At 44.8% G+C, this 14829-nt stretch overlaps 1 protein-coding gene across 2 annotated transcripts in view; it reads right to left on the reverse strand.

Annotated features, from left to right (window-relative positions):
- Positions 1–14829, reverse strand: part of ETV4 (ETS variant transcription factor 4) — a 69797-nt gene that overhangs the window by 16771 nt on the left and 38197 nt on the right. For both annotated transcript variants that reach the window (XM_063960106.1, XM_063960107.1), the window contains exons 6-8: positions 10675–10801; positions 10420–10575; positions 8704–8957 (exon numbers count right to left, since the gene is read on the reverse strand). In XM_063960106.1, coding sequence (XP_063816176.1) covers positions 8704–8957; positions 10420–10575; positions 10675–10801 — 537 coding nt within the window. The remainder of the gene's footprint in view (positions 1–8703; positions 8958–10419; positions 10576–10674; positions 10802–14829) is intronic.

A 14829-nucleotide genomic window follows, 5' to 3' on the forward strand; every position in this document is an offset into this window, starting at 1 on the left:
GGGGCGACCCGGGACATGGCGGGTAGCCGTCTGCCAGCGCAGCTAGGCTGCGCAGGCAGGGAGCTACTCGGCGGGTGCGATGCTTTTGCACCTGTACGGGGGAGGGGTAGGCTGACATACGGGGAGGACTAGCCCTGTGCTGGGCGTCCCCCCTATGTCAGAGTAAATTATCGTACATGTGCTAGATTTAGCACATCTACGATCAGATCCGATTACCCCCAAAGTCCATCATCTGAAGTCTCTAAGTTTTTTTTTTGTGGATTTTTTTCTCTCTTTGCATGTACTGTAAAGAGATCTACTGTACATATAAGGTCAGCGCTTATCGGGTTTTTTTCTGTATTGAAGGGGAGACGACTCTATGGTTGGACTTATGTTGCGGGACTAAAAGTGCAGGTTGCACAAAATTGGTCTGTTTTAGTGTTTTAGTGAAGTGAGAAGTGCATAATCCAGCAGAAGTGAGGTAAGAAGCGCACAAGCCAATAGTAGTGCGGTGAGAAGCGCACAAGACAGCAGTAGTGAGGTGAGAAGCGTACATGCCAGCGGTAGTGAGGTGAGAAGCGCATATGCCAGCAGTAGTGAGGTGAGAAGCGCACAAGCCAGCAGTGGTGAGGTGAGAAGCGGACAAGCCAATAGTAGTGAGGTGAGAAGCGCACAAGCCAGCAGTAGTGAGGCGAGAAGCGCACAAGCCAATAGTAGTGAGGTGAGAAGCGCACAAGCCAGCAGTAGTGAGGTGAGAAGCGTACATGCCATCGGTAGTGAGGTGAGAAGCGCATATGCCAGCAGTAGTGAGGTGAGAAGCGCACAAGCCAGCAGTGGTGAGGTGAGAAGCGCACATGCCAGCAGTAGTGAGGTGAGAAGCGCACAAGCCAGCAGTAGTGAGGTGAGAAGCGCACAAGCCAATAGTAGTGAGGTGAGAAGCACACAAGCCAGCAGTAGTGAGGTGAGACGCGTACATGCCATCGGTAGTGAGGTGAGAAGCGCATATGCCAGCAGTAGTGAGGTGAGAAGCGCACAAGCCAGCAGTGGTGAGGTGAGAAGCGCACAAGCCAGCAGTAGTGAGGTGAGAAGCGCACAAGCCAGCAGTAGTGAGGTGAGAAGCACACAAGCCAGCAGTAGTGAGGTGAGAAGCGTACATGCCATCGGTAGTGAGGTGAGAAGCGCATATGCCAGCAGTAGTGAGGTGAGAAGCGCACAAGCCAGCAGTGGTGAGGTGAGAAGCGCACAAGCCAGCAGTGGTGAGGTGAGAAGCGCACATGCCAGCAGTAGTGAGGCGAGAAGCGCACAAGCCAGCAGTAGTGAGGCGAGAAGCGCACAAGCCAGCAGTAGTGAGGCGAGAAGCGCACATGCCAGCAGTAGTGAGGTGAGAAGCGCACAAGCCAGCAGTAGTGAGGTGAGAAGCGCACAAGCCAGCAGTGGTGAGGTGAGAAGCGCACATGCCAGCAGTAGTGAGGTGAGAAGCGCACAAGCCAGCAGTAGTGAGGCGAGAAGCGCACAAGCCAGCAGTAGTGAGGCGAGAAGCGCACATGCCAGCAGTAGTGAGGTGAGAAGCGCACAAGCCAGCAGTAGTGAGGTGAGAAGCGCACAAGCCAGCAGTGGTGAGGTGAGAAGCGCACATGCCAGCAGTAGTGAGGTGAGAAGCGCACAAGCCAGCAGTAGTGAGGCGAGAAGCGCACATGCCAGCAGTAGTGAGGTGAGAAGCGCACAAGCCAGCAGTAGTGAGGTGAGAAGCGCACAAGCCAGCAGTAGTGAGGTGAGAAGCGCACAAGCCAGCAGTGGTGAGGTGAGAAGCGCACATGCCAGCAGTAGTGAGGTGAGAAGCGCACAAGCCAGCAGTAGTGAGGCGAGAAGCGCACAAGCCAGCAGTAGTGAGGCGAGAAGCGCACATGCCAGCAGTAGTGAGGCGAGAAGCGCACATGCCAGCAGTAGTGAGGTGAGAAGCGCACAAGCCAGCATCTGTACAAATACAGATGGGTGCAGATCAATTTCAGACAAATGGCACAGCACTTGTTGCTTGGCGCATAAATTGTGCCATGCTCCCTCTGATATACTCGTACTGTACCTCATTCTCATTATTAAGAAGGGAGGGAAAATAAGCAAATGCATTGCATTTTCTCATGGCCAACATGAGCCCAGTTGCACAGTTTTACATACATAAACATTCTTCATCTGCAAATCATTTTACTATTATGGGGGCTTATATGGCTGAAGTCAAACTTGTGAAAACCCTTGTGAACTGCATGTCATTGTATTTACCATACAGGCAATTTGAGATAAATTAAGTTGAAACACAGCAGGCACACTGAATGGAACAAACAACAATGCAGCGCAATGGAGTTAAAACACACACCAACACTGCCCGTGCTTGTGATATTATAGCAAAATCCCAACATGAGAAAGGTAGAACAGCATGGTGTGGTTTTGTGGCCACCACAACACAAATAGCCAACTATAATGAGCTATTTTTAAAATCAAAGAAAAAAAAAAGTGCATAAAAATGGAAGCATCAAGCAATCCTTAAAATATGTTGAGAAGGGTCGTTACAGTAATTTGCATTCTGCTCTTGCTGAAGACTACCAAGAAACACTTTCCTTCTGCTTTTCTTGGAACTGCTCCTTTAAGTGCTAATGTTAAGGCTGCAAGTTTGGTTCTGTCAGCCGTGTATTTGAAACCTCTGTAGCAGGGATGTTTTTTTCCCAGCGCCTTAATAGCCTTGGGCAGAAATACAGTAACAGATAGTGTTACCGCAAGACAGCCCATATTTCTGGTATGATGTCAGCTACCTATGAAAAGGCAGCCGGGCTGTGTAAGCCGGCACCAGATCAGCCCTACAGGGACTTCTTGTCTTTCTCTCGTCCTCCATTTTGTGAATGAAATTCCTCTGACTCCATTCAGAGAGTGAGGAGCCCATGTATGCGTGTTAGTGACTGGTAGGCAGGTGGGAGGGAGCCAGCTACAATTCAAGGTCGCAATGCAATCCTGTGAGAGGATGCAGAAAATGTGCAGCTTGAAACTGCAAGGTCACAGGACAGTAAGTGCAGCCAGTGAAAGTTTCTGCAGAAGTTACAGGCATCCTCACTGGTTTGGTTTTCCTTACAAATCAGCAGGTTAAGTTAAGAACACACCTAACTAATGAGAATTCACCCTTCATAAAGTGAATGAGGTGTATGCAGTCATGATGTTGATATCCAGAAGGTCAAACATTAATGATGTCAATATGGCTAAAATGTCAACATCATTAATGTGGACACTTGTAAACTGTCTTCGTTGCCAAAATGTCACCATTTCAATTAGTATTGTTCAATGTCAACATTTTCATGTCGATATTTTGAAGTTTGACATAATATACATGTACCACCTCCGACTGAGATGCACTACTATACAATTTATTGAGGGGAATACCAGAAGCTGGGTGGGGGAAAAAAACAGGTCAGGTTTAAATGTAAAATCTATATGATTTGTGTCCCAAAAGAAAATACAAAAAAAAAAAAAAAATACATTATGTAGCAAAGCCTCCAAGTCCCAAGAATTCTGGGTAAAGGCACAGAAATGTTATTATACTTTATTGTTACACCTAACTTATGCAGATGTCACATCCTGCCAGCAATAACCTAGGTTACTGCACATGAGCGCACAGTAACCCAGGTTGAGTGCAGTCTTAAAGGGTCCAGTTGAAATATTCCTGGTTGAGCGACCCATTACGTCAACTCAGGTAGCGAGCAGGGTTGAACAAGTGTTCAACCATGTTCGCTGTGCAATGTGAATGGGTAAGCCAGGGCGATGCCACCTGGGTTCCGTTCACCGTGTAGGAAAAGGTAGCGCTTGGAGGTCATTTCATCTCCAAGCGCCGCCTCCATACACGTCAGCGGTGATGTCACCAACCCAGGAATATGCCGGGTTGGGCCACTGTCTGTCTCTTACCGGGTCACACCCAGGAAACACCAGTGTACAGATACCGGGTGCGACCCGGTAAAGCAATCTGAAAGGGGTATTAGATTGTAAGGTCACTTTGGCTTAAAATGTCTCAGGTCATTGTATGCAATTTGTTTCTGTTATACCATGATCCCCTCATGTGTACTAATTTATCTCTTCAGAAATAAAACAATATGTATCGCTCAGGTCAGGTGCTAAAACTTCAGCCACAAAGCGTTCAGTGTGGTTATCAGAAATGTTTCCACACCTTGGATCAATGAGAAGTTGGAAGTCTATTAAGTTGTATGCTGTACATGTGGCATACTTGCCTACCCTCCCGCAATGGGCGGGAGGCTCCCGAAATTCAGGTGACCCTCCCGGTCCCCCAGAAGAGCAGGCAAGTCTCACGATTTCAGGGGTCGCCCCCTGCCCGGCCGTCCACTTAGCGAGTAAAGTGGGCGGTCCGGGCAGGCGATGACGCGATTCTTGTTGAATCGCGTCATCATAGCCACGCCCCCTGCTGTATAATGCCGGTAATAGCGGCATTACACAGCGGGGGCGTGGTTTACATGACACGTCCAGCAGCCACTACCCCGTTCCGCCTCTGGCCCGCCCCCATTCCGCCTCTGGCCCGCCCTCTTGAGCACGTCACCACACTGCCCGCCTGCCCTGCTGAGCCGACCGGCTGCTCTCTCCCGGAGAGAGCAGCCCAAAAGTCGGTAAGTATGACATGTGGGGGTACTCACCTAAAGTTGCAAGTTGATACATAAGTAAGTGTAGCTTCAACACATAGTTAAGTTAAGTTAAATTAAAGTTAAGTTAAATTATAGTTAAGTTAAATTAAGCAGATACTTAATTTATTCATGTATAAAAATGATACAAGGGATTTATTCACATTTTTGGAGTTAGTTCTGAGAATTAACCATTTAACAAACTGTTACTATGCTATTAAGATCAGTGATTTATGTACAACTAGCTGAAAGGACATTAAAACAACTGGCTAGTTATAAAAGGTAATTACCGCGTGGTGCGGGGAAAGGCTATTCAATTAAATAACCTTTTCCTTGTGCCTAAAATCTGGGATTACCGCATGGAAACTCGCTGATGCCATGTAAACTGTGAAATCAGTGGGACTGCCTTGTGCGTGAACCCCCGATTATACAGTTTCCTAGCTGCTCCTGTAGCTGCGAGGAAATGTACACCACCTGGGATTCACGCATGCTAATTGGATTGGGCCAAAGTGGTAATTGAATGTGCCCCATAAAGTATTATGCACACATGTCTAATAGCCCTTATATAATAGCCTGCCAAGTTGCAGACAAGAGCAAAATTCTTGCGAGTTTTTCAGTTTTATAAAATGGCAATACATTAAAAAGAAAAGGTTGTATTTGCTTTTTACATTATTGGCACATAAAAATGTGCGCTAACTTGCCGGAATCTCACCCATTCCCGCAACTCACAGGCTACAAAATAAGGGCCTATTATAAAAGTATTTCATACTTTAAATGTTACAGATTATGCTGAGACATGTAGTTTATACACAGCTATTGAGCCTCGGGCTGCCTAGAGTGTCACACTCCCATAATACAGACCCACCACTCTGCTCTATAGATCAGTCAGTACCAAACATTACTAGCATTAAAACACATGTAAAATTGCAGTGTACATAAAAGACAAAACCATTTATTCAGTGATATACTACACATGCTTTCCAAGAGCCAAGGAAATTAGAGGAAATTAAAACTCAACACAAAACAGGCTTCTGACAGGTCTGACTGTGTCACTTCACGGCCAGCCTTTCTTATGAGTTTTTGTAACACACTTTACTGAATTCATATAGGTGCCTGGAACAAGCCGTTTTATTTACATTCCATCTGCCGTGGCGGCGCAGTGTTGTATGGAACAGACAGACGTTAGCTCATTAGCAGACAGACTGCAGCGAGGCAGAAAGAATACAAGGACAGGCAAGTATTTAAAAAGGAGCACTTACATAAATAAAATAAAAAAACACAACTACAGTAGCATTTAACCCCATCATTTTAATTTAGGAGCCATTGCTCTGGTTAACGCAGAAATTTCTCCAGGCGACACTCGCATTTTTGCGCATCAAGGGTCCTATGTATTAATAACTACAACTCTGCCGCAATTATTAACAATCTGTATCGCAATGGATATTTTCAATTTGAATGAAAATATCTCTGCTATGTACTAAACTTAACATACAGGGATATAGGTTGCGATAACCGCTGTCCCTGCAAGTTACTTCCCCGGCATACTGGAGAAATCTGTGAAAGACAGGAAGAATCTGTTCACAGTGTCCATTTCTGGAGCCAGCCGGAGGCTGTGGGAGTGGGATCGAAAGATCTCTCTCCTGCAAATATGCATCCATAGGCAAAAAGCAGATCATACCATCTGACAGGGCCATTGGGGTCAGACCATAGTCCTCATTGACTGACATTTGTAGTGCTAATTAGGGTTCTGCAGCAAATTCTGTGCAATGTCATGCATTATGCTATTAGTGTGGAGTACTGGCTTTTCCTTGAACCTCCACAGGGGACATCATCACATCCTTGTCTGCAACACAGAATGGGGCATCTCCTTGTGCCAAACAGCAGTGGACATCTGCATGTGCCAGACACCACAAGCATCCCCAAATTAATACCCGTGTGCAGCACGCCACTGGGCATGTATAGTGCATCTACCATGCAGCCTCATAACCTCATAACAGGGCACATGTATATTGCAGCCCCCATCCCTGGGCTTACTGTGCAGCCGCTATGCTGTTTATAGCAAGAAAACCTATTTAGTTTCGCGCTAATCTGCTGGGCATGGCCCCACATTGATGGAAAGGGGAGTGCTGTCCCACAAGGCCACACCCCTTTTCAAGAGCGCACATGCCTAAGGAGAGTGCAGGTGTGCAGCACCCTGCCCTAAAAAATCCTAGAGTGGACACTATTAGTATATAGAAACAATTCATTAAATTATGCCGAAACTGCAGTTGCCTACATCATTTTATGAAAAAGACAAAACCAAAAAATGCTTGATAAATAGGCCTCCAAGTTTACAAAGCTATAGCACACTCTGCCGCCTAAATCAGTGTAGCACATCCCTCCTAACATGGCTAACTGCGTAAGGTCTGAAAGGGAGCTTGTAGTACAAGTTAGTTAAGAACAAACACCCAGTTATTACATATCTTATCCAGCTCCACAGTAAACGGTAAGATAGATATTAAATGTCAAATGGCTATACAGTCCTTGTTCTTTCAGATGACAATTACCACCCCCACCTCTCCTCAGAACTGAAGAGAACACCTCTAGTTAAGCTTATGGGACTATAAATATAAGCCACTAGCGCTCCCCCTCTCTTTTCTGATATATCAATAAAAGCCAGCATGGCAGTTTATATACGCTAAGTCATCTACAAAATAAAAGCACTGCATTAGGTCCCTTGTTTAGAAACTAAACCTTAAGCCCAATGACACAAGTGAGTCCCAATTACGTTGGCTAATTTAGTCCCAAATCTGTGCCTATAAGACCGATTCTGAGACATGTGGATCTCTGTTTATGGATGCAAACCTCAAGTTTATGCACAAAGCGCATGCGTAGATGCAAATTTACTAATCTTTGCATATGTCCGTCCAATTCGGAGCTGGACACAACTTGGGCAGATCTGTCTTTCCGTGAAAAAGGGCGCCTGGGGTTGTGAACTATTGAGTGTGTCATAGGATTGTATCAAAAGCTATGTGCTATTCTTACCAGTGCGTACAGGCTATGGAAGCCCATTTCTTATGGACCTCTAGCATGAGGCTGGTGCAAGTACAGATACTAATAAAGACTGTTGGGGTGGGTGACTTAAATATAAAATCAGTGGGTGGCACGGGTTTCATTTTGCGTACCCCAAAACCCCACATTAGTTGAATGGACACTTGCATCAGCATTAGTAAGTAAATTAAGCTAACGCGGGTGCACGCAACAACAGCTACTTTGAGGGAGACTCAGAATCAGCCCCTGCATGTCTGTCTCAAAAATATGCTTCCATTTGGATTTTAATTGTACCAGGCCACGTGGAGATTTATCAAATCTTGGAGAGAGATAAAATACCAACCAATCAGCACCTGTCATTTTTCAAACACGGCCTGTAAAACAACAGTTAAAGTACCATCCAATCAGCTTCTCTCTCCAAGATTTAAGAAACCTCCTCCCAAATATGCAGTCAGCTGGTGGTTGCCATCACTACCATGGTGTGCAAGTTACGCAAACCCCACCAAACAGTCATATACCAATGAACCATGCACACACCATTTGATGTAAGAACCAAAACATTTTGAAGTCCCTGTTAAGAGTCCATTTTTACCTTCTACAACAGCTCCAGTTTTTAGTCACATATTTATATAATTGGACATTTGTTTTCAATACCCTGTGATCTGGCACAAAAGATGCTCCCTATATACTGTAGTAACGTAATCAACGCAGAGGGCTGCTGAGTCCCACCATATTCTTAGGTGACAAAAATAAAATCCCTTTATCTGGCTATCTAGACGAAGAAAGGAAGCAACATGAAGCAAAAGCTGTGTATTTGATAAAGGTCGCATGAGGTCATGTACAGTATAGGATAATAGTCATCTGAAGGTAAAATCACATAATTATTCTCCACTTATACAGTGCATTACAAGCAGAGGAACCTGGAAAGTCTGGCCTGTTTAGTGTAAATCTGTTCCAACTAAGGAATATTGTTTATTAAACTAATTCAAGAGACAAGAAAAGAGCACTTCAAAGGCAATACAAGTTGTCCTACCTGAATCATATGCATAGTCTGTCTGCTCCTGCTTGATTATCACACTGGAAGGGTATCTGTGAGCTCGGCTGGTACCAATGTGGTTAGCCTGGTCATACATGGGATCATGGTACTCCTGTTTGAAGCCTTGCTGTGGGTACTGGAGACATGGCTCAGACACCTGGCGCTGGTAGTTGGCTGGAGACTCCCTACTCATGTTCTGTGTAGATGGAAACGAGTGGCACATCTCTGGCAGCTGCTGTTGGTATCGGGAGCTGGGAAGTAGGAGATTATGGTAAAATAAAAAACATCCTCATAGGTATATTCATTCCGAACACTATACTTTATTCCAAATTACAGATGTGTCATTTTATACTGGCTCAAGTTGTGCCAAATAGCCCCATGTGGCGCCATATCCAGTAAAACTCAGCTGTGTCTTTTTTTTTAATCAAACTGTGCGTAAACAGGAAACGACATTGCTAGTGTACACTGACCACTGGGGGCACATCTGTGTGCAACTGAGTCTGCATCTGTGTAAAACGGCTTTGATACGAGCAGTCGCATCCAATTTCCCTCATGCCAAGTTCCATTGTGCTTTATCTGCAGCTTTGTTCACGTGCTATACCACAGCCTAGCATGCCAGATATGCGACTAAGATGAAAAATGTAAAGAACAATACGATACACTACTCCTTTCAAAGCATGTCAGGAATCTTGTGCCATATGGCATAAAGACACTCATTGTATGAGGGCACATCTGTATGTTTTAATTCGACCTTTACCGCGTACTAGAGTTCACAATACCAGCACTTGTCAAAATGCACCTAAAATAATCCTCAACAGATGATAGAGGATTATGGGAGATGTTTCTTTGGTAATTTACAGACCCCTGGCGCTTATAACATGCCTTTGCAATAGGAGTAATAGTAACAATATCAGGGCTAGTACACCATACATTTGTGAAATAAATGTTTTGCATCTTCACAAAATATTTTACTTAGGTAACCTGAAACACAGCAACATTAAGTGATAATGTCCTATATAATAAAAGGCTGACGCTGCTCCTCACCTCTATGGAGGGAATTCAAGTGTTTTGCATGCCGGCAGCCACTATATGGCGCCCAATGGAGCAATTTAAGTGTTGATCCATTTGGGCGCGCACAGCCGCCGGTGCCGAAATTACTTTTGTGTTGTTCTGTCATTTTGACGGGCTGGTAACTAATGAACAATCAAAACTTTGAAAAGATATTCAAGACCCTTTAGACTTAAGGGTCATTTAAAGTAAAATAGAATACAGTTGAAAGTTCAAAATCCCAAATTTTTGGGTCCCCTACTGAGATAATGACATAGATATTATATATTATGTGTATATATAGATATATTATAAAGCTATATAATATAATATATATATATATATATATATATATATATATATATATATATATATATATATATATATATATATATATATATATATATATATATATATGTGTCATTAACTCAGTAGGGGAACCAAAAATGTGGGATTTAGAATTTTGGATAAGGGATACTCAACCTGTATTTGGGACTGTCTTCACCAAACATCTGTTTTAGCATATTGGAGTATTTATGAATTCCAGACGTGTAAATTAGATCTCATCACAATATGCTAGCTAGTGTGAATTCCGCTTCAGTTATATTAACTGATCAAAATGGCATTTATGGGCAAGACCTTGTGGTTTTCATTAGTTCTGCTTACCCATGCTCCATGAGATATCCTCCTGACTGTACAGGCTGTGACGTGCCCTGTGGATTGACATACCCCCGATCCTGTCTGGAAAAGTGATGGACTGGGGACACATGAGTACCTTGGTTTGGAGACTTGATATCAACTTGTCTTGTTTGGTCATAGGTACTGCAGACAGAGACACCATTAATACAACAACCCATAATATACTGCACTAGTGGCTTACAGTGGACAGTACAGTTATGTGTGTGTATCTAGTGAGCTCACCTGGCATAAAGGCACTGCTCCCCATTCCGATACTGAAATTGTTGTTTCTGGCTGCACGAAAGACTGGGGTCTGAACAAGAGCTTGGTTGTTCCTTTTTTATTTTCACTGGAGGACTGTGAAAAGCAACTGGAGGGAAAAAAAATTACAGTAAGCTTTGAACACTAAATGCTTTTTTCAGATCCGCAAAGCATGGTAGGAAATCACTGCAGATACATGAATGTATTTAGATATCACTATTGTAGCCATTATCACCACAGGCAGGCATTTGCACAAGCTTACACAACCCACAAAATGCCCTCAGAACATTTAAACTCCCACAAATGCCTAGTTGGAGAACAGTTACATCCACTCAGCCACATAGAGATGCAACCAAAATGTGTATAACTCAGAGTCAACCGTAGTTGCTCAAACTTGTGCTTTGCTATGTAACATTCCGTCAGCAGGGGGAGAGTTATCAAAGCTTGGAGTAAGATCATGCAGAGAGTGATAAAGCACCAACCAATCGGCTTCTGTCTTTTTTTTTAAACACAGACTGTAAAATGGCAGAAGCTGATTGGTTGGTTCTTTATCTCTCTCCATTTGATCTCTCTCCAAGCTTTGCTAAATATCTCCCAAAGTATTTACATGTTAGGGCCTCAATGCAAAAGCAATACAAAATAAACTGCTTGGTTATATGTAGTGATGAGCGGGTTCGGTTCCTCGGAAACCAAACCCCCCCGAACTTCACCCATTTTACACGGGTCCGAGGCATACTCGGATTCTCCCGTATGGCTCGGTTAACCTGAGCGCGCCCGAACGTCATCATCCCGCTGTCGGATTCTCGCGAGATTCGGATTCTATATAAGCAGCCGCGCGTCGCCGCCATTTTCACTCGTGTATTGGAAATGTTAGGGAGAGGACGTGGCTGGCGTCCTCTCCGTTTATTAATAATATTTGTGCTTATTGCTTAATTGTGGGGACTGGGGAGCAGCTGTATTATATAGGAGGAGTACAGTGCAGAGTTTTGCTGACCAGTGACCACCAGTATACGTTGTCTGCCTGAAAAACACTCCATATCTGTGCTCAGTGTGCTGCATATATCTGTGCTCACACTGCTTTATTGTGGGGACTGGGGACCAGCAGTATTATATAGGAGGAGTACAGTGCAGAGTTTTGCTGACAGTGACCACCAGTATACATTGTCTGCCTGAAAAACGCTCCATATCTGTGCTCAGTGTGCTGCATATATCTGTGCTCACACTGCTTTATTGTGGGGACTGGGGAGCAGCAGTATTATATAGGAGGAGTACAGTGCAGAGTTTTGCTGACCAGTGACCACCAGTATACGTTGTCTGCCTGAAAAACACTCCATATCTGTGCTCAGTGTGCTGCATATATCTGTGCTCACACTGCTTTATTGTGGGGACTGGGGACCAGCAGTATTATATAGGAGGAGTACAGTGCAGAGTTTTGCTGACCAGTGACCACCAGTATACGTTGTCTGCCTGAAAAACACTCCATATCTGTGCTCAGTGTGCTGCATATATCTGTGCTCACACTGCTTTATTGTGGGGACTGGGGACCAGCAGTATTATATAGGAGGAGTACAGTGCAGAGTTTTGCTGACCAGTGACCACCAGTATACGTTGTCTGCCTGAAAAACGCTCCATATCTGTGCTCAGTGTGCTGCATATATCTGTGCTCACACTGCTTAATTGTGGGGACTGGGGAGCAGCTGTATTATATAGGAGGAGTACAGTGCAGAGTTTTGCTGACAGTGACCACCAGTATACGTTGTCTGCCTGAAAAATACTCCATATCTGTGCTCAGTGTGCTGCATATATCTGTGCTCACACTGCTTTATTGTGGGCACTGGGGACCACCAGTATATTATATAGGAGGAGTACAGTGCAGAGTTTTGCTGACCAGTGACCACCAGTATACGTTGTCTGCCTGAAAAACACTCCATATCTGTGCTCAGTGTGCTGCATATATCTGTGCTCACACTGCTTAATTGTGGGGACTGGGGAGCAGCTGTATTATATAGGAGGAGTACAGTGCAGAGTTTTGCTGACAGTGACCACCTGTATACGTTGTCTGCCTGAAAAACACTCCATATCTGTGCTCAGTGTGCTGCATATATCTGTGCTCAGTGCTTTATTGTGGGGACTGGGGACCAGCAGTATTATATAGGAGGAGTACATTGCAGAGTTTTGCTGACAGTGACCACTAGTATATATAGCAGTACGGTACGGAAGGCCACTGCTCTACCTACCTCTGTGTCGTCAAGTATACTATCCATCTAGATTCTATACCTGTGGTGCATTTTAGTTTTGCAGTTTGCTGACAGTGACCACCAGTATATATAGCAGTACGGTACGGAAGGCCACTGCTCTACCTACCTCTGTGTCGTCAAGTATACTATCCATCCATACCTGTGGTGCATTTCAGTTGTGCACAGTATATATAGTAGTAAGCCATTGCTATTGATACTGGCATATAATTCCACACATTAAAAAATGGAGAACAAAAATGTGGAGGTTAAAATAGGGAAAGATCAAGATCCACTTCTACCTCGTGCTGAAGCTGCTGCCACTAGTCATGGCCGAGACGATGAAATGCCATCAACGTCGTCTGCCAAGGCCGATGCCCAATGTCATAGTAGAGAGCATGTAAAATCCAAAAAACAAAATTTCAGTAAAATGACCCAAAAATCAAAATTGAAAGCGTCGGATGAGAAGCGTAAACTTGCCAATATGCCATTTACGACACGGAGTGGCAAGGAACGGCTGAGGCCCTGGCCTATGTTCATGGCTAGTGGTTCAGATTCACATGAGGATGGAAGCACTCATCCTCTCGCTAGAAAAATGAAAAGACTTAAGCTGGCAAAAGCACAGCAAAGAACTGTGCGTTCTTCTAAATCACAAATCCCCAAGGAGAGTCCAATTGTGTCGGTTGCGATGCCTGACCTTCCCAACACTGGACGGGAAGAGCTTGCGCCTTCCACCATTTGCACGCATCCTGCAAGTGCTGGAAGGAGCACCCGCAGTCCAGTTCCTGATAGTCAAATTGAAGATGTCACTGTTGGAAGTACACCAGGATGAGGATATGGGTGTTGCTGGCGCTGGGGAGGAAATTGACAAGGAGGATTCTGATGGTGAGGTGGTTTGTTTAAGTCAGGCACCCGGGGAGACACCTGTTGTCCGTGGGACGAATATGGCCATTGACATGCCTGGTCAAAATACAAAAAAAAAAATCACCTCTTCGGTGTGGAATTATTTCAACACAAATGCGGACAACAGGTGTAAAACCGTGTGTTGCCTTTGTCAAGCTGTAATAAGTAGGGGTAAGGACGTTAACCACCTAGGAACATCCTCCCTTATACGTCACCGGGTCCGCATTCATCAGAAGTCAGTGACAAGTTCAAAAACTTTGGATGACAGCGGAAGCAGTCCACTGACCACTAAATCCCTTCCTCTTGTAACCAAGCTCCTGCAAACCACACCACCAACTCCCTCAGTGTCAATTTCCACCTTACACAGGAAAGCCAATAGTCCTGCAGGCCATGTCACTGGCAAGTCTGACGAGTCCTCTCCTGCCTGGGATTCCTCCGATGCATCCTTGAGTGTAACGCCTACTGCTGCTGTTGTTGCTGCTGAGAGTCGATAGTCACCCCAGTGGGAGGGAGTCGGAAGACCATTGGTACTACTTCCAGTAAGCAATTGACTGTCCAACAGTCCTTTGCGAGGAAGATAAAATATCACAGCAGTCATCCTGCTGCAAAGCGGATAACTCAGGTCTTGTGAGCCTGGGTGGTGAGAAACGTGGTTCCGGTATCCACCGTTAATTCAGAGGCAACTAGAGACTTGATTGAGGTACTGTGTCCCCGGTACCAAATACCATCTAGGTTCCATTTCTCTAGGCAGGCGATACCGAAAATGTACACAGACCTCAGAAAAAGAGTCACCAGTGTCCTAAAAAATGCAGTTGTACCCAATGTCCACTTAACCACGGACATGTGGACAAGTGGAGCAGGACAGACTCGGGACTATATGACTGTGACAGCCCACTGGGTAGATGTATTGCCTCCCGCAGCAAGAACAGCAGCGGCAGCACCAGTAGCAGCATCTCGCAAACGCCAACTCGTTCCTAGGCAGGCTACGCTTTGTATCACC

Source organism: Pseudophryne corroboree, chromosome 3 (assembly GCF_028390025.1).
Source record: "Pseudophryne corroboree isolate aPseCor3 chromosome 3, aPseCor3.hap2, whole genome shotgun sequence".
Taxonomy (NCBI): Eukaryota; Metazoa; Chordata; class Amphibia; order Anura; family Myobatrachidae; genus Pseudophryne; species Pseudophryne corroboree.